The sequence below is a fragment of the Propithecus coquereli genome, unplaced genomic scaffold (assembly GCF_000956105.1).
Source record: "Propithecus coquereli isolate 6110/MARCELLA unplaced genomic scaffold, Pcoq_1.0 Scaffold146, whole genome shotgun sequence".
Classification (NCBI taxonomy): domain Eukaryota; kingdom Metazoa; phylum Chordata; class Mammalia; order Primates; family Indriidae; genus Propithecus; species Propithecus coquereli.
The window spans coordinates 2,318,861-2,338,130 of record NW_012138969.1 but is presented as its reverse complement, the minus strand read 5'-3'; the positions used below and the strand labels follow the sequence as shown (position 1 = coordinate 2,338,130).

The 19,270-nt window shown below is 41.6% G+C and overlaps 1 protein-coding gene across 1 annotated transcript in view; it reads left to right on the top strand.

Annotated features, from left to right (window-relative positions):
- RGL1 (ral guanine nucleotide dissociation stimulator-like 1) overlaps nucleotides 1–19,270 on the top strand; it is a 138,779-nt gene that overhangs the window by 84,251 nt on the left and 35,258 nt on the right. The window contains exons 5-8 of the mRNA XM_012639986.1: nucleotides 7,061–7,245; nucleotides 10,154–10,278; nucleotides 11,713–11,928; nucleotides 15,437–15,540. Coding sequence (XP_012495440.1) covers nucleotides 7,061–7,245; nucleotides 10,154–10,278; nucleotides 11,713–11,928; nucleotides 15,437–15,540 — 630 coding nt within the window. The remainder of the gene's footprint in view (nucleotides 1–7,060; nucleotides 7,246–10,153; nucleotides 10,279–11,712; nucleotides 11,929–15,436; nucleotides 15,541–19,270) is intronic.

Here is a 19,270-nt window from a genome sequence, read left to right as displayed (position 1 = left end):
TATATATATATATATATATATACACACATACACATAACTATTTAAAGAGGTTTAAAACTCCCCAGGAAACGATGCTTATTTCTTTCCTTTAATGACTTATTATAATGTTGAAATAGCTTCTGTTTCCTTTTCTTTAATTGAATCTCCTCACTTTCCTTCTGGAATGCCAAGTTTTGCTTTCTCAAACTCTCTGCCGTAGTTGAAATCATTCTGTTTTCATTTTCACACATTCAGATGATATGAATTTCATTCTTGTAATCTTTTCCCAGAAGCTGTAAACAGTGACACCAGATTTCAGTCAGTAATAAAGGGCCATGTGAATAGTCATAGTCTAATACATTGGCCACACTTTAAAGAATAGGAGGAGAGTTAAAGAAAGTTGGCTGTGATTCGTTAATGCATGAGACACTTTTCAGTGGAAAGCATTAAAAAAATCTCTCCAGAGAGTTTGCAATCAATATTCATTCCAGCAAATTGAAATACTCTGAGAATGCAAGCCTGAGCAAGAGCGAGACCCCATCTGTACAAAAAATAGAAAAATTAACCGGGTATCGTGGTGCACACCTGTAGTCCTAGCTACTTGGGAGGCTGAGGCAGCAGGATCCCTGAGCCCAGAAGTTGGAGGTTGCCGTGAGCTTTGATCATGGCACTGTGCTGTAGCTGGGCAACAGAGTGAGACCCTGTCTCAAAAAAAAAAAAAGAGAATGCAATTGAAATTAATCTGAGTGATTGTAACAAAAATAGAAAAAAGGAGAGGTAAAGAACAGAGCAAAACCAAGATTTAAAACTCCAAATTTAGAAGACTCAAAAGTTATAATGTGAAAGCAATATTTATTAAAAGTAAAACGAAATAGAGAAGTAATATGCCACATAAAAGAGTTTAGTATTGTCTTTAAAATATCCATACAGGAGTATGGTTTACACTATTCAGGTGATGGGTACACGAAAAGTACAGACCTCACCACTGTACAATACATCCATGTAACAAAACTATAATGTACCCCCTAAATCTATTGACATGAAAAATAATAATAAAATAAAATACCCACACAGGACAAAGAAAAATAAAAGCTGTAGTTTTAAAAGTCATTAAAATTCTAAACCAAAACTTTGCATTTAAGCGATGTGGGTAGAAAGCTCCCAAGCAGAAATTGATGTTCTAATAATTGAGGAAGAGTAAAGTAACATCAGTAATCAATGATTCAAAAAGAAGAAAATTCAGTCATACGAATATGTCCTAGGCTTTTCTACATGTTAGAGAAAGAGAAACAGACATCATAAGCAGACTCTAGGTTGCTTGATTCACCCCACAGCATTGTAGACGGTGGAGATGATGACACTTCACCACCACCGCCGCGGCCTGCAATTTGTGGTGTGCTTACTTCGTGCAAGGCCTTCTGCTAGGCACTTTATATTTGTATCTTCTTTCACCATCCCAAATATGCTGAGCTATTGTCCTCACTTTATAGGTGTGTACATTGAAAGCTTCAGAGAAGTTGTGTACTTTGACTAAGATCAAGCAGCTGGTTAAGTGACAGGTCTGGTATTTGAACTCAGGTCCAGCTCACTCCAAGCCCTGGGCTTCCCACCCAATGTCTTTGCTCTCAGCCCTGTCATTTAAAGCAGAGCATTGAGATCTCTGGTGCTCATGATCCCCCGACATTTACCTATATCTATATCATGGTAATAAGACCACAGGAGTACAAGAGGAGCTAGGTGATAGTGTCACTGTTGTGACTAATGTTTTAGATTGTTATTATTTTGAGATCTTTTATTTGGCGTGGTTTCCTTTAATCTATGCTGTTTTGCCCGGCTATTGCTTTATAATGGAATGAGCACACTGAGCAAGGTCCCCGAACAGCTGTTAGAAATGTGGAAGTTAGACTTGCTTCCTGGGGAAGGAGATCTGCTGAAGGATGAGAGGAAAGAAGACCAAATTATTCAGGCCCATCAAATGCGAACCTGCTTCCTGTTCTTGGTGCCTTGTAGCATCTGTCACTACCAACGGAAACACCATTGTAATGGTGACAACTATAGAAGGCCTCAGCATTTTTTTCAATAGAGGCCTATTTATAACATGAAAACTCCCTTCTTGGACTGTGGGGAATTGGAGAATGAATTATTGAGGTCCCTGAAAGATAATTTGGTGAGTGGAATGTTGTTTTCTAATAATAGCTAGAATTTATTGACCACTTAGTAGGAATAGTCCCTGTGTTAAGTACTGTCTATACTTATTATATTCTCATAATGACTCTATATTATTATTCCCATTTTACAGATGAGGAACCTGGGCCGTAGAGAGGTTAAGGAACATGGGACACAGTGAATAAGTAAAAGAGCTGGGATTTAAGCCAGGCCTTAACCTCTATGCTATGTGGCCTCTACTTCTTTTCCTCTGATAAAAATGAAAATATTTCTCCTGCAGACTCAGTTTGGGAGTGAAAGATAGGTGTGTAAGTAACCTTGACTTTGGGTAGTTAGTTTCAAGCTCATCTCACCCTACTCTTCGCCTTCTCCCGCTCGTATTTACTCTGTATTTCTACATGTCTTCCTGTTACAATCTTTTTCTTCCTCCTCCTTGCCTTGGAGCTTTTTCTCTTCTTTCGCAGCCTCATGGCCTGCCCTAGCCTTGCCTTCTGGTGCTCAGCTGTGATTCTGGCTTGGCTTGCATTCGTTTCCCTGGCCCTCTCTCCATCCCTCTTTCACTTTCCCCGTGTTCTCATCCCTGCTTAGCACTAGTACCACACTGTGACAGTGGAAAGTACGAGGAAGCAATGCAGGATGACCTTGACAAGTCCAGATAATGATGTTTCCATCCTTTCCAGGAAAAAAAAAAAGGGAAAAAGCTCTGTATTTTCCTTTGTTCTTCCTCCTTAGGAAAATCATCTAGCCGGAGGTCTCAGAGGCAGACTCTATCTGGCAACCTTCCCTGAAACAGAGGAAAACCATCCTGTGATTAGGAAAACAAGGTAGAAAGTCCAGCTCAGGGTCAGCGTCAAGGTTGACTTAGTCTTCATTCCCTGAAGGACAGCATGCATTAGATCCCACCCTCAGTGCTTGGCAAAAGTCACAAGCCACATCGCTTGAAGGCCCACCCTCTGCACAGATCTTTTTACCTTTCACTATCTACAGTGAGAAGATACAGTTCTTGGAAAATGTTCCAAAATAGAAAAGCATTTTGCTGCTTTTGAAAAATGGTTCCATGTCTTATCTTCTGCTGGTGATTAAGTACAATAAATTATTGTCTCAAATAGATTTCTGGGGAGGGAAAAGAGCTCTAAATGGACAAGAGTTATTCTTTTTATTCTTTGAGTTGATTTTCATAAATGCTGATGGGTTTTCTCTGAGCCATTTTACCTTTTTCAATCCCTCCCTTTTGTGACTTTTGGCAAGTAGTTGTAAGACTGTTAACAACTATGTTTCTCTCTAGGTATCTCAGAACGTCCTTATTAATATTATGTCATTTGAAATCACAACTGATCAGTGTCAGGTGGATGAAGACAGGTATTATCATGTCTCTTCTCCAGTTAGGGGTTATTATGTCTCTTCTCCAGATAGGGGTCATTGGAGTAACTGACCTATCCAAGCTCCCTTAGTTCCAGGTGGCACAGCTAGGATGAGGGATTAGGTGTTTCTTCTCCAGGTCTCCAAGCCGCCTCCTTGTCCTATGTACAGAGCCAGTGGCTTCTCTAGTGTAACAGATAGACCTTTCCTGTAAGTTTGTGACTTCAGGCCAGGATTTCCTCTCACTATTAAGGTTCTCTACGTCCTCCCACTCAGTTCTGGTTAGTATATAAGTTAGATTTTAGGAGTGGGGAGCCAGGCAGGGCAAGACAGAAAAGCCACTGGCCAGTAATCCTGTTTTTTCCGTCCTGCTTTTGTGATGTTGCTTTCCTTTTTGAAATCTTAAAAGTTTCGCATTTGTATCTGCTTCTTAGTCTATCAAGAACAGAAAGTTTCTTCCCGGGCCTGGCACACATAGAGCCACTGTGAGCTGTGGGCCCATGTCCAGGCCTTCCCAGCAAGCCTCGCTTCTCTGCGTGCTGAAGAGCAGTCTGCTGATTAGGAGGGCAGGGGTCCGCCTTGTGGTGTATTGTGCCGTTTGTGTGTGTCTTTCCCTTCTTCTGTTTCTTCTCCCTCCTCCCCTTCATTTATTTCTTTTTTGTGTGAAAACGCTTATTCCGGCTAATTCATTGTCCAGGTTTGTGGTGATCTTTCAAAGCCTTCTTAGGCTAAGCTGCGGGAAGCTCACCGTCCCAAAGGGTAAAATGCGTAGATTTCCAGAGCTAGCTATAAACATCGGACTGAGGAGGACAAAATGTGCCCCCAAGGGCAAGTTGATCTGGACTAAGGTCCCTCTTTAGAACTCCCCAGCTTTCCATGGAAGTAAGTTCTGCGTAATGTGCCCCACAGAAATACCCACACAAGTGTGCAGAGATGGAAGCAAGGTGCACATTTTACGGTTGTTTGTAATTGTGCGAACCTGAAAAACAACTTAAATGTATCTTCCTAGATATTAGAAGAATACTTAAATTAATTGTGGTGCATCTGTGCAGTGGAACACTATGGAATCATGAGAAACAAGGAGGTAAATCTAGAGGTAGTGAATGGAGAGGTGTCTGTAACATACTGTTCCGTGCAAAAACCCCACGTTGATTTATAGATATGTATTATACATATTTAAATGTGTATACATATCACAGAAAAGTTTAGAAGGATATACTCTGAACTGGTGACAGAAGGTCACGGGAATGAGTTTAGAATGAAGGGGAAGTAGGTATTTTGCTTTTTTAGTCTTTATGCTTTTGTAAAATTTACTTTTGTTGCAATAAATAATGAGTTTTGCCATTTTAAAATTAGCAATCATGGGCGGTTAAGGAATAAAAGACATTAATAATACTGACTTTTACCTGTAATTTTGAATTTCTCTCTGAATCACTGAAAGGTCATTAGGTTGCTTGTTTCTCATTAGGCTGATGCCCTTTGTGATTTTTATTGTGTGCTAGGAATTATTATCTGTTTTTCCGTTAGTGTCATGAGAAGAGTATCTTCTCACTGACATATTAATTGAGTTGTAGTATTAACTAGCTTAATTCATCTCTCTTTCGAGAAGTGTAAAACTGTCGTTCTGTCATAGGCGACCTCACGTGTGCGATGTTAGGTTTTCCTAAGCTCTAGTCTATTACCCTACTTGTGTGCCCACCGCGGTTTTGGGCTCCATGCCCAGGAAAGAAGGGAAATTATTCATAGAAAAAAATCATATTCTTTATGAAAATGAAGAATTCAAGTGCCACTTCATGATTTTCCTCTTTAATTCGTGATACTTGGTTTTAATGAGGAAAGGAGAAATAGTGGATGCCATGTGTGGGCCCTTAGAAGGTAAAAGTCCATTGATTCTATTTTACTCATGTTTTCAATTAATCCCAGAGCCCAGATTAATTTCTTCTAGGTTTCTGGAAGGAAATGAAATTTTTGTTTAGAATTTTATTTAATGTGGACTAAAGATTTGGAGAGTATTAATTATTTCTTTGACTTCTATTTGATGGTTTTATGTCATCTACTTTAGATGTAGATAATTAAATATTATAGTTCCAAATGGCTTAATGTCCACATTAGTGAAAACAGGTTATGCATTTATTTCCTTCTGTTCATACTTCAATTCCAAAAGCGAAGCGTTAAATTGGCTTTAGTCATACTTACGCCCTGACGGTCGTCCAGCTCTTTGGCATGAAATCGAGACGTGAGAGTTAGACACACCTGTGAAAGCCCAGCTTGCAATTTCACATATGTGGGTAATAATAACTTTCAGTCTAGTTATAGTTTGCTAATTAAATAAACAATTTGCTTGAAGTATAATTAGATGATAATGATAATTTTAAAATTTGCTAAAAAATGTTTTTGGCTGAAAAATTTTGGTCAGTTAGGTCTGTAGCTGGGGTATTGTATCTCTGTCAATAAAACATGGGTGGATTCATTTACAGTTCCTGTCGTCTTCTCCAGCCATCATCATCAAATATGCCTGGGTTGTGGGGTGGCTGGTTGCTAATGAGGCAGAGTACTCTGTTCTTCTCAAGGAGACACAGCCCAGTGTGTGCCTGGCTCAGAAGTGTTGGCAAACTGTGAAACAGAGAATAGTAGCACTTAAAACATTTTATCCTTTTTCCCAATCAGCTCTCTGTCTCTTCCCTTGAGTGACGGTCTGCCATTCATCTGAAGATGACATGCTTGTGTTATAAGTAACATGCTTGGAGGGAGCTGTGCACACACAATGACCCTGTCTTTTTGTGCCCTGGGTCCTTGCTTCAGCCAAGGTGCACTCTGCGTGTGACCCACAGAGCCATCAGAAGAAATCACCTTCACTGTCCTTCTGCTTGTCAAGTTTTTCTCCTTTATCTTTCGGAGACCTAGCTTCTCTACCTACTCTTTCTCCCTCTTGAAACATATCCTGCACATTGTAATTTGAGAAACAAAAAGATGATATTGTGAGGACATTCTTGGTGCTCACGTGCTTGGTGCTTGAAATCCTGGTGATCTTTGTAAAATTAAATTTATGCATGTATCTTTTTCAAACCTAGGCACTTCCTTTCATCAGATGGATTTCTGGCCTACTGGCAGTCAGTTATTTCCTAAAGTAAAATACAACAGTTGCCATTAGTGTGGTAGATTTTTGGGTCTCTGGTTTGAGCATAATCCTATTGTGTACAGAGTGCTTTGAAGTTGCTTCAGGACCGACTAAATCTTCTTCTGCATGTCTTTTTCTGCCCGTTATGGTTTTTCCAAAGTTCAGATTTCTTTCTTTTTTTTTTTTTTTAAATGAAACCTTATTGTTGATTCCTACTCCTCCCCACTGCCCAGCCACCACTTAAAATAACAAAGTGTAGTCAGCTTGTTCTCAAGTGCTTTAAATTCATGGGAGCTTCTAGGAACGTGTGGATGAATTACCTGTTGACCACCTACCCAGGTTTTCCTGGGGCATGCCGGGATGGGTCCTGGTGTCCAGGACTTGCTCTGAGTCCCCATGACCAGTTGAGTGCGGTGACTTTCCATCTCTCTTTCTCAGTGCAATTGCTTCGATACTGAGAGCCTGGCTTGACCAATGTGCAGAAGATTTCCGGGAGCCCCCTCACTTCCCTTGCTTGCAGAAACTGCTGGATTATCTAAAACGGATGATGCCAGGCTCCGACCCTGAGAGAAGAGCACAAAATCTTCTTGAGCAATTTCAGAAGCAAGAAGTGGAAAATGACAGTGAGTACTTGTTTGCTCACAGAGAAAAAGCTAGATTCTGATTCTCCAACCTCCGTGTTGGAGAGATGCTCTCCCTAGACTGGCTGGTACTCTCAAAAGGACAAGCTGCTGGAGGATTGGTGCGGGTATAATATTCTCAAGGTTATTGAAGTGCTAATTATAGAGCCTAGAGTTTTAGAGCAAAGAAGGAGATTTTCATGACCACCTGATCTGGCTCCCTCATTTTATACACGAGGAAACTGTGGAAACTCTGGCTCAGAGAAGTTAAGTAATTTCCTGGGGTTTCTTCTATTACCAAGAAGAAGAGGGTCTCCTTGATGATTTTTTATCTTCCCTTGTCAACATGTACCATGCTGAACCTGAACTTGCGTTCTATTATCTGCGTAATTGCTCCTTCCAACAAATGTAAACCCATCACAACCACCCCATCCAGCAGGCAAGGAATTAAATTTAATTCCGATCCTACCCTCCCCAAAACTTGGAAAAGGTGCTTCTCCTTCGGCACAGAAAGCATCACCGTACTGTGTCCCGTGTCAGCACAGATTACCATCATTTACCATCTCTAATGGCCTCATCCAGGGAAGTTTCTGTGGCTGTTTTTTCCTATTTGAGGAATTGACCGCCTATTTTCAAGGACAAAGGGAGGGCCACCACTGTAGGTCGTGGGGTGCTTGGAACCATCTAGAAGTCAGAAAGAGGTCAGGACAGGCTTCCAGTGTGACGTTGTCCCCTCACTGGGGTGCTGGGTGATGGCCGCCATGGCGGCTGACCCACTTGGAGCTCCTGACAGGCATTTCCGCGAAGGGATGCCTGATTTCCTCAGTGCTGATTTCCTCAGCACCGACAAGGGAAGCTGCATCAGCTCCAAAGAAAATAGGCTTACATTCCAAACAATACCTGCTGAATTTTTTATGTATGGGGGACCAGAGAGAGGGAAATGCAATTGCATCACTGGAAGCCGACTGCCAAATACTCTATATCTCAGATGACTTCATCTGCCGGGAATGCTTGCACACGGTGGGGGCACTCCCCCGGCTGCGGACCTCGGCTCCCTTCAGGGCCTCCGCGCCTGGCTTTGTGCTGGAGTGGGAAACGCTGTGTTGGAGCCCAGCTCTCCCCACTGGGGCTGCCCCTGGCCCTGCGCCTAATTGGAGAACCGGTGGGACCAGTCGCTCATTGTTCCCAGCCCAGGGACTGGAAGGCAGAGCTCATTTGGCAGGCTGAGGCGGGGAGAGGGAGAGTGCCTCGGTTCTCCTGTGCTTATTTCACCCAGTCTCACACCGGCAAAGGCAACAAGCTCTCCTATTTGTTTTTCAAAAGTAAAACTGTGCTTCCAGTTTTTACTTATCTCTGGGAGAGAATCAAAAGCAGAAAACAGTGAAGGCATGGCCTATGCCTCAGAGAGAAAGGACCGTGCAGTCTTCGTTAGACGTATATTGGGCTGCTGTGAGCGCTGGCTGAATGAATGAATGAGAAGGTGAAGCCGTAGTACGTACCCTCCTTAGTTGAAGTGGGTCATCCTCTGCATTGCACGGTGATCGGGATATATTTATATAGTTGCTGTCAAGAAGGATGAGAGGCCCATTCTGAACCTTTGTTTGAGATCCCAAATTTCAAAAGTGGTGAAATTGGATTGCTTAAAGTCCCTATGTCACAGGGTTTAGGTTTCCTTTAGCTCGTACGTGTTTTGTCTCAGACTCTGGGGGCAGGTAGTGATCCCCTCCTACATTTTCCAGTTATATCCCAACCCTGTTCACATCTAGACCCTCAAGTCTGGATAAGGGACCCTCCTTAAGTCACATACCTGCCACCAGAGTGGACAGTTGTCCACCTGCTGCCTCATATGGGAAGTGGTATAGGGTCCACTCTCAGCAACCTCTTTCCCCTATAAAATTTTTAAAAAGGCACCCCAACTTGGTGCAAGATGCCTAAAAGTCTCTTATTCCACAAAGAAAGAGAGAAAAGGCTTAAAATGTAAACATTCTGGGGGAGTAGTAGCACACCAATGTACATTGCTGCTAAGATGTAACTGATCGTAACTATATTTTTTCCCAGAGAACAGGTTTGACAGGAACAGAGCTGAGAGTGTGATGGAGGATGAGTTTGGGAAGTGTGGAAAGGTTCCAGGGCAGGGAGGCTGAGGAGTCCAGTCAGAAAAGCTTCATCAAACTACAGTCTTTCCAAATGGAGACTGGCCGTCCCACTCGTGGTGTGGGCCCTTCGGCCTTTTATTCGGAGTCCTGGGTAGTGATTTTCCCTCACTTCTTCAGGCTGTGCCCTGTGTAATTTGCTGTGATGATCTTGTCTATAATAAGATTCAGTTGAATTTAGTTTAAGGCCGTTCTACTGCTTCATGCATTCTCAACTTTAGGTGGAAGTTGAAAGCCACCCCGAACATTTTGAGAATTCTGAGACTTCATGGCATTTCTAACTCCGAAATGGCCCATTCATTCTACCTGCCCAAAGCCTGACCCGCCTTCGTGCCCAGTCCTGCCAGGCCTCTGATTATAAGTGGCCAGCAGTTAAGAATTGCACAGTGTGGTTTAGGAATGAGTTGGATGAGTCCTGGAGCAGATCAGTTTGAGGGAGCCCAAGACGAGAGTCACCCCCAAACGTAAGCCTGGCTTTTCTTTTCTAGACTTTGCCTAACCTGGCTCTGTCCTTGGCCTAGGAGCCAGCAGTTTGCCAAAGTGACAACACAAGGCCTCCAGCCTTAATAAAGGATCTAAGAATAAGCAGAGATTGGGAAGACCTCCATTTCACTCAGACTCACTGTGCTTGTTCTCTTCCTATGAGTTCTTTGGAGGATTAGCCCTCTTCTTCCTGAATGGAAGAAGTCCAATTTGACTCTCTAAGCAAGATCATATACACTGGCACCAAATTACTCATTCTTTCCATATGTGAACAGATGGGCTTCTCAACACCATCTCCTTCAGCCTGGAAGAGGAAGAGGAACTGGAGGGCGGAGGGTCAGCAGAATTCACGTGCTTCTCGGAAGATCTCGTGGCAGAGCAGCTGACCTACATGGACGCAGTATGTCTTCTCTTTGTGTCTCAGATGTGCTTCCACTTAAAACATGGGGGAGTGACTACTGGTAGCCCAGAGAGGGCAGTGGGGTTATGTGATTTAAGTCTTTCTGAATACTTGAGAGAGGCTGTGCCTGTAAATGCAGAGTTAAGATGAATCAATCATCTGAATAATTCAGGCCTAAGCTCTTCTTGCAATTCCAGGTGAAGGTGCTTTGTACTTGAAGCTCAAGACACAGAGAGAAATAAGAATTCTAATCCTAAGTGAAACAAAATCTACCCTGTTCCATGGGTATTTTTCTCCCTTTACACTCATAAATATTTCAAGATCTGAGCTGTTTATTTGGAGGATTGTAAAGGGGTCAGAGTATAAATTAGGATAAAATAAATTCACGGAATCCACATGTGACTGTATCTGGCAGCTCATTTCCACGTGTGCTTCCTGTACTTTAGAAGTTTGCATATTTTTGTTAGCTGTGCATATTTGATCATGCCAGTCACATTCCATAGCTCAGTGTTAGCTGGTAAATACCAGTTAAAGAAAAGAAGACTCTTAGGAATTATCACAATGGCGTTAGTTCTTGTGCTCTACCACTTTTGAGAAAGCAGCAGAGAAAGTGGTGGTTTCCGTCTAATGAATATACAAATAAAACATCAGAAGTAAAGCAGATAGTCTATATAAAGCAAATCCTGGCGTTTTTGTTTTTATACAAACTGCTACACATCTTCACTGAATTGTTGTACAAATGAAAATCTGATTTGTTCAACAGTTTTTTTTTGTTGTTGTTGTTCCACAACTTGTAGCATAAGAGAAAGATGGAAAACTTCTCTGGTTACTACTTTTAGGAAAAGACCTGGAAACTAGGCTTTCAATCCCTCTTTCTTCCTTTTACTGTGTGACATTGAATAGTTTTTCCTTTTGTATGCTTCTTACCTTCTTCATTTTAAAGAATGTGGAACAGCGGCATTGATGAATGTGGCATGCACTGCCCTTCTGTGGGTCACTTTTCAGGCAGTCAGTGAGCATCTGTTGCGTTATAGACGGTTCATGATTGTGAGTGCCCGGGATGCTCCAGGGGTATGATTCTGTGCTAAAAATAACCTTAACCGCTTTTTTCTTTTTTAATGGTAGTATAGATTTTACTCAGCTTTCCTTGCAAGACAGAAAAGTCATAATGTTTTTAGTCATTTAAATTTTCTTTTAGTCATTATGTTCTATTTGCTCAGTTCAGCAGATTTAAAAAGATCACATAGGCTTTTATGATCCACTAGTGTATTAATTATTTACTTTTGCCTGTTGAAATGGACACCATGAGGCAGATCAAGTAGAAAGGATTATTTGTTCATTCACAAAATACCGGTTTACAGATGACCCAAATGACATGCTTTGCCATATGAAATGTCTGCATTATCCTTAAAGTTGATTCCTCTTTTGTTCTAGCAATTATTCAAGAAAGTAGTGCCTCACCACTGCCTGGGCTGCATTTGGTCTCGAAGGGATAAGAAGGAAAACAAACATTTGGCTCCTACGATCCGTGCCACCATCTCTCAGTTTAATACCCTCACCAAATGTGTGGTCAGCACCGTCCTGGGGGGCAAAGAACTCAAAACTCAGCAGAGAGCCAAAATCATCGAGAAGTGGATTAACATTGCTCATGTAATTGTCTTTTACAGAATGTTCTTTGTGTTCAGTAGATGCTAGAGATTACTCCATCGCTTTTTAAATGGTGTAGCCATTCGGTTGAATAGGCAGTCAAAAGACCAACTGTGAGGGCCCACTGGGTTTTTGTTGTTCCAAAGTAAGGAAAAAAGTTGCCTTTTTAAACTTGGGACCTTATTTATTTTCCTCTTAAAAAAATCGATCTCCTGCTCACTTCTTTTCACTTATGGGACACCACACTGCTGCTTCTCCGGGGTGAGACGTTCCGTGTGCTCTTTGCTTTGTATTCACCACCGACTGAGTGAGGATCCCTGTACCATGTTCAGTAAATACAAATGAATGGTCTGCGTGTCAGCCAGACCGCTCTTCAGCCCAGAACGATTGCCCATGCCCCCTTCCAGGACCTGGAAGCATTACATCTTCTGCAGATTCGAAAGCTGGTATCTTTTCAGAATCCTTAATCTCTTTTCTAAAGGACTGAGACACTCAGAGAAATCTTCAGAAAGGCCTCAGACCTGAAGTTGGAGGGAAGGAGTTTATTCCTAGTCCTGAATTACATTCTCCTGAGTGTTGGAGTCTAGTCTCTTGGGTCAGCTGCTTACAGGCCACATGACCTCCGCTGATGTCAGGAATGAGAAAATGTGAACCAGTGTTCAGTCAGTTGGTCACTAAGTATTTTGTGAGCTCCTAATGTGAGTTATCTACGGTATTATATACTTTAGGGTTATACCAGGATAGAGCACAAGAAGGAAGCTAAGACATAACTGGAATTATCTTAGCATGAGCAGTAGGGCCATATGAGATAAGTGCTGTAAAAGTGGAGGAGAGAAATTACTTCTGATTGGGGTGATCAAGGAAGGCTTCATGGATGAGGTGGCATTTGAGTTTAGCTTTGAATAATAGGATTTTTGGTATTAGAAGATTAGAGAAGGTATTTTTCTTTCCTAAGCAGAAGAAATTACATCGACAAGATGATGATTTTGAAAAATAATTATTATGTAAATATCTTATTGGCTTGTGTTCTGGCCTATACGGCTCAACCCTCAGCCAGAACACATTTTGTTTTATATCCCATTAGATATATTTTTTATTAAGCCCCTATCTATAGGGCTTAATGCCTAAGCCTTTCACATTCTTCTTAGTTGCCTTTGATTAAAGAGCAAAAACGTAATTGTGCCAGAGAATTTGCCTTGTTTTGAGTTTTTAGGTAGCCTATTATTAAAAACTTTTTAGTGTATGAAAAAAATGAGCAAGAAAGAAAGAGTGTAAATTGCTTAAGGAGCTTATATTTGTCCTATTATAAATTGAGCTTATTTCTCAACAGTTAAGAGCTATAAAGAGGTTCTGATAAAGTATATATGATATAGCATGGAATTTCTCTGTCTTCTTAGAATGATAAGAAATTATTTTTTGCCATAAATGCCATAGCATGTCTCAAAAGTATTCTATTCCCAGTCCATTCAACTACTTAGAAAGTCTATAGCAAGAATATAACATCTGTGTATAAGACACAGTGTGGCTCAAACAATATCTTTTGGTCCAAATTAAATATAAATTGTGCATTTATGTGATAATAAGAAATACAAGCCGAATAATTTGGAGTACATTCCAAATTCCATAGCATGTGATAAAAAGCCAAAAGTCCTTAATCTTGGAGATACAGTTTCTTAATATTATGTTCTGTCTTTTGAAATTGTATAGGGGTAACTTAATAAAATAACGAAACTCACAGGTGGTTTACTGCCAAGATATACTTTATTTTTCCTGCATTTATCACAATTTCCATTGAAAGAATGTTTGAAAAATGATAACAATTTTACATGCAGAAAATTTTTCTGACCTAATATGAATATGTTTTCTTGGCTTTCCCTTAATGTCCCATTTTTCCTTTTGCATCACATCTCCTGGAAGATGCCTCCATTCTAGAAAAGGGGCCAGATGCCTTCAGTACTCCTTTAAACCTTTCGTTTAAACTCTTTCTGAGTAATGTGTTCCATATGTTTATTACAATTTGCATGATATATCTGTGCCTGAGATCCTTTTTTTATTGCGATGTTTCCTCATTTTTAGAACATAATTTTTCAATTCTGAACCTTTGTTGAACCATGCTCTCATAGGCTTTGTTTCTAGACTACAATTCAGAGCCTGCCTTTCTTTTCTTTTCTTTTCCTTTTTTCTTTTCTTTTCTTTTTTCTTTTCTTTCTTTTCTTTTCTTTTTTCTTTTCTCTTTTATTCTTTTCTCCTCTTTCTTTCTTAATAAGGAGAGGACATTGAGGCATTTAAAAAGAGTGGACATGACTTTTATAAAGTACTTTGGCATTTACTGTAAAGAAAATGTTTGAGGGTTTGTTTGGCATAGTTTTCCGTAGCCAGCTTTTGGCATGCTAAATTAGAGAATGCTGTTTTCCCTTCATATTCAGGATTAACATTACTTCGTGAAATGGTCCTTGAAGCGGTTTGCACTTATGCCCAACCACGCTGGGACTTCTTACCCCAGATGTTCTGCACAAAGCCAGACACGTGCTCCTGTGGTGCACTCAGTTGTAAACAGTAGACCTGTTGCGCTCCCACGTGCCTATATATGAAGCATCTCCTTTGATACAAGGCATAGTCCACACTCACTTTGTTGCCACCTTCCCCATGCCAGCCAAGACTGGGACCCTCTCCCTGGCTGTTTTGCTGTCCCTGCTGTTCATTCAGCAGGCCTTGGACTACAGGATCACCGACTGCTCGTGCTACTGGCTCTGTATGGTCGCTTAAGTTTAAGGAAGGAGCCTCTCTCTTTACCCAGAAAATGGTGTTCAGAATGTTTCCTGTTCTCTTTCTATTTTTTTAAACACTGCCAAAATTAATTTTATTTTAAAAGGCCAAGTTATTTTGGAAGCACCAAAGTACCAAGGTGTTTCTGAATGTTTATGGTTGCAGGACAAGCCAATTTGAAACCAAATGAATGTGTATAAAAATATTCCCCCTTGGCTAAGAGCATAAAAGCCAAAGTTCAACTTGTGGTGAATTTTTATTGCCAAATTATATACACCTTTCTGGACAAAGGTTGGTCATGAGATGTTTGATACCATCTGACCTCAAAGTAGCTGCTGCGCAGGTCGGTTTGTGGGTCTAAGGGAGATCTAAAGTGATCTTTCATGTGTATTTTTAGGGCATCTGTGTGCTCTCAGTGGAAGAAAGTTGCTTTCTCTAGCATAGCTCTGTGGACTCACCTCCATTAGTGTTTTTACTAGGAAAGCTGGAAACCATAAAACTGTAACAACAACGCAAAAAAATATATTAAAGGGAGAAAAACAAGCATACGGTGCCAAAATCTATAAAGTGTTTCGGTGACTGGGGTGGGAGGAAGGAGCCACTTTTTGATGTTCAGTATTTATACAGCTGTCTATTTAGTGGTAAGAATTCATAGCAGCTGTGATACCTCTAAAACAGGAAACCACCAAGTCACTGTAGTATTGATATTTAAATGCCTTTTATGTTTTAATCACTCCCCATACAGGAATGTAGACTCCTGAAGAATTTTTCCTCCTTGAGGGCCATCGTTTCGGCACTGCAGTCTAATTCCATCTATCGGTTAAAAAAGACCTGGGCTGCCGTCCCAAAGTAAGTTCCCAAGAGCCTGCTCTCCTTCTCTGGCCGGGGTGATTCGTTGCTAGATTAGCGCTATGGGTCCTCACCTTCAAAATTCATGTTACATAACTGGAGAAGCATATTTGAAATCCTCTGTGTGTTCCGGGGAGGGTGCGTCTTACACATAATCATCGCTGAGTCTTGAGGCAGGGCTGCTGCAGAAATCAGACTCATTCTGGGTATGCCAGAGCCGAGATTATTGGCTTTGGGGATGATCTGAAAGATGTGCTTATTATCTGGGTTTTGAGGGGTAAGGTTGTGGAGTGATGAAGTTATAGTCATTTGCCATTACTTCTGGTTAGTTTTCAGCCGCATTCCAAAGCCCTAAGCTACTCTGGGATTCCAGGGATCATGTGTGCAGATAGGACATTAGTTCTTGATGTCCAACAGGAAACTATTTAGTAATCTCTTTCTGCTTTAGCATATTAAATAAAAGCTATCTTAGTGATGTTAAAAATCTCTAAATATTCCTTCCTAAGTACCTGATCGAGATTATTAACTGGCCACATTCTAGGCTATTTTTCTTCAATTTCTTAGTGCAGTCTTTGGAACAATTAACAACTTAATATCCCCTTATTATTTCACTGCTGCCATGTCTTCCATTTCCAGAACTTTACTTGTAGACCAGAGAAATTTTTGCAAAGGAGGCAGGGTTGGGGTAGGGCTGGGGGTGGGAATTCTGGTTCTGTATTAGTATGATTTAGAGGCTGGGATTTGTGTCATAGGTACCAACTGGACCAGCTACATGCAACGGTCTACTCAGGTTTGAATTAGGAAGTCAGGCTGTATCAGGGGAAAATGTATGAATTCTGTCTAGTCTCTATCGTATGTGGTATAGTCAGTTTGAGTCAGGAGGGAGGCCAGCTGCCTCCCTGACCAGGGCTGCCCTGGTGGGATTGGTGGGTTTGTCCTCAGGGTGGAAGGTCTAGGTACTTAGTTTCACGAATCCACTCAGACTTGATTAAGCCCTAAAGGACTGACACTATTCAAATGTGCAAGAGACCAAGATTGGTAAACTAGAGTTTCATAAATTTGTGCTGAAAAATGGGTACCACGATACACAAGCCTACTGATGAGCTCATATTCTTATTCAGGGGATCATCTACATAGGAGATGTCAAATGATTTATTTGGTAATTCTGTGATGGGTAAAAAGAAAAAAATAAAGTGGCTATTCATAATGCCTCATGTTACAAAGCTGTAGAAGCCACAGCTACTTGTACTCCAAAGCTCGTGCTTTGTTTATGACACCATTACCTATCAGTAGAAAACTGAAAGATAGGCTTTTCAAAGTCCAGTGCAATTTTCTTGATCAGCACTCTTTTCTTGGGTTCTTTTCCCTCTCCATTACTTTTAATAATCTCTGCGTGTACGAGAAATTAGTTGATTGATTTTCCTTTGCACATATATCTTATAAAAGGATAGGTCCTGGTGAAGTACGATGGGAAAATCAGAAGCATAGAGCATCCTCATCCTCCACCTCACCTCTTCCTTCCCTCATCACCCTCCCAGCTGTGGTATCAAAAACAAAGGGATGATCAGTGTTAAAATGTAATCTTGCCCTATTGCAACCTTGTCTGATTGCAGTGAAAGATAATCATATCTTTCATTGGTGGTTGATAAATAGAACATTAAGGAGAGCCACCTAGCCAGCCTAGGATTTCTTCCACAGCAAGTTTTAGGCTAAAACACAAATAAAAAAATTAGTGACCTTAATCTCCTTGGTTGCCATATGAGAAAGTCTGTTCTTCCAGATGGCTTTTATTTTGTTTTATTTTTTTTGAGACAGAGTCTTGCTTTGTTGCCCATGCTGGAGTTCAGTGGCAGGATCATAGCTCACTGCAGCCTCGAACTCCTGGGCTCAAGTGATTCTCCTGCCTTAGTCTTCTGAGTAGCTGGAACTACAGGCATGTGCCACCACGCCTAGCTCATTTTTCTTATTTTTTATAGAGACAGGGTCTCCTTATGTTGCCCAGGCTGGTCTCAAACGCCTGGCCTCAAGTGATCCTCCTGCTTTAGCCTCCCAAAGTGCTGGGATTACAGGTATGAACCACTACTCCTGGCCCAGCTGGCTTTTTAAACTATTTTTAAAAAACAAACAAAAGCCCCTCTAAGCTACATTCTGTACAACATGAGTTTCTGGTTTGTTTCTTGGTTGGTTGGTTTATGTTTTAGCAGGGACACTACAAAAGTGTCACAGTTCCTTAGAGAAGACACTTCCATATCAGCTCTATGTGTTCTCCATTGCTGAATTCAGGGGACAGGGTTAAGATATCTTATGTGGTTATCACTTTTCCCTATAATCCTTTTTATTTCCATCTTTCAGTAGACAGAGAGGACACCTATTTATTTCTCTTTATTTAGGGCCACATGCAATTAAGTTCTTAATTATTTCCTCCAAAATACAAATAGCTTTACTAGTTTTCTTTGTTAAAAGAGTAATATAGGGGTGCAGGGAGTGATTTAGCACTCAGAGGGCCCAGGAGCCCCACTTACACCCCAGGGAAATCACAGACTAAGACCGCTGCAAAGGCTTCTGGGCCCAATGTCCCACCCTTCCTTGCTGGGGTGGGGCCTAGCACTGGAAAGATGCCTCAGGTGTGTGTAGAGTGAGGGGAAATGGAGATAGGGCAGGCTCTCAGAAACCAGGACGTGGAATTGGGGGATCCAGGAAAGCAGAGTGCCTGTTCCTAGGTGGGCTGCTGCATCAGGCCCTGCCAGCCCCGCCCTTCCCAGCACCCCAAGTCTTTTCCGTCCACCCCCAGCAGCCTCGTCATCACTTAGCTACTGATGTGCCCCATGGCTTGACTTGGAGGGTTAACGAGTGGAGTCCCACCACAACTCTAACCCTCTCCCCAGATGCTCTCTGCCTCTGCTGGGCCATGGGGCTTTTATCTTCAACTATCCCCTTCCTACCCTTCCTCTCCACCCTCTTTTTTTTTTTTTTTAATATACTTATTTTGCTATGGGGGAGGGGAATATCAAATGGACAAGATCACTTTTAAATGGTAGTTTTTATAAGATGTTATAAACTTGTATCTTTTTACCATTAAAGTGCAGTGTATGTTCCTTCGTGATATATTTAGGATATTTAAATAAAAAGAAAATGGGGCTTTTCTACATATTATCTTCTCTTTGGGAAGAATATCCTTTGGGGAAACTTTCACTGGGGGCCAGAGTAGTTTTAGCGGTTTTCCTTTTTTCTCCCTAATATAACCACCCTACAACCTCTATCACCCTACAAACCACCATTTTAAAGCCCACCTTCTCCACAGAGGAGCAACAAATAGGAGTACAAACAGGACATCAGTTCTGAACAAGAAAAGAAAGCATACACAGCAGGACAGGACGAGGGTGGACACTTTGGTGTCTCTCAAAGTGTGGCCTGTAGCCCTATATCAGCGGTACCCGGGAACTCCCCGGCGCTCTCCAGACCTTCCCAGGCTGTGTGGTAGGAGTCCCTGCACATTCAGGTTGCCCTGCCCACGGGTGGCAAAAGGAGAATGGATGTGGCCTTTCCTAAGGCCCAGGCTAGGTAGTCTGCATTGGCCTTGGTGAGGTAACGCCAGGTGACAGCTGTGGTCTCAGGTAAGACTTTATTGTGTGCTTGGGTGGGGTAACCCTCACTCCTTGTGAGGTAGGGAGGCAAGGTCGCAGCAGCAGGAAGAAGCCCTCTTGGGTGTCACTCTGAAAATTAAGTAGGG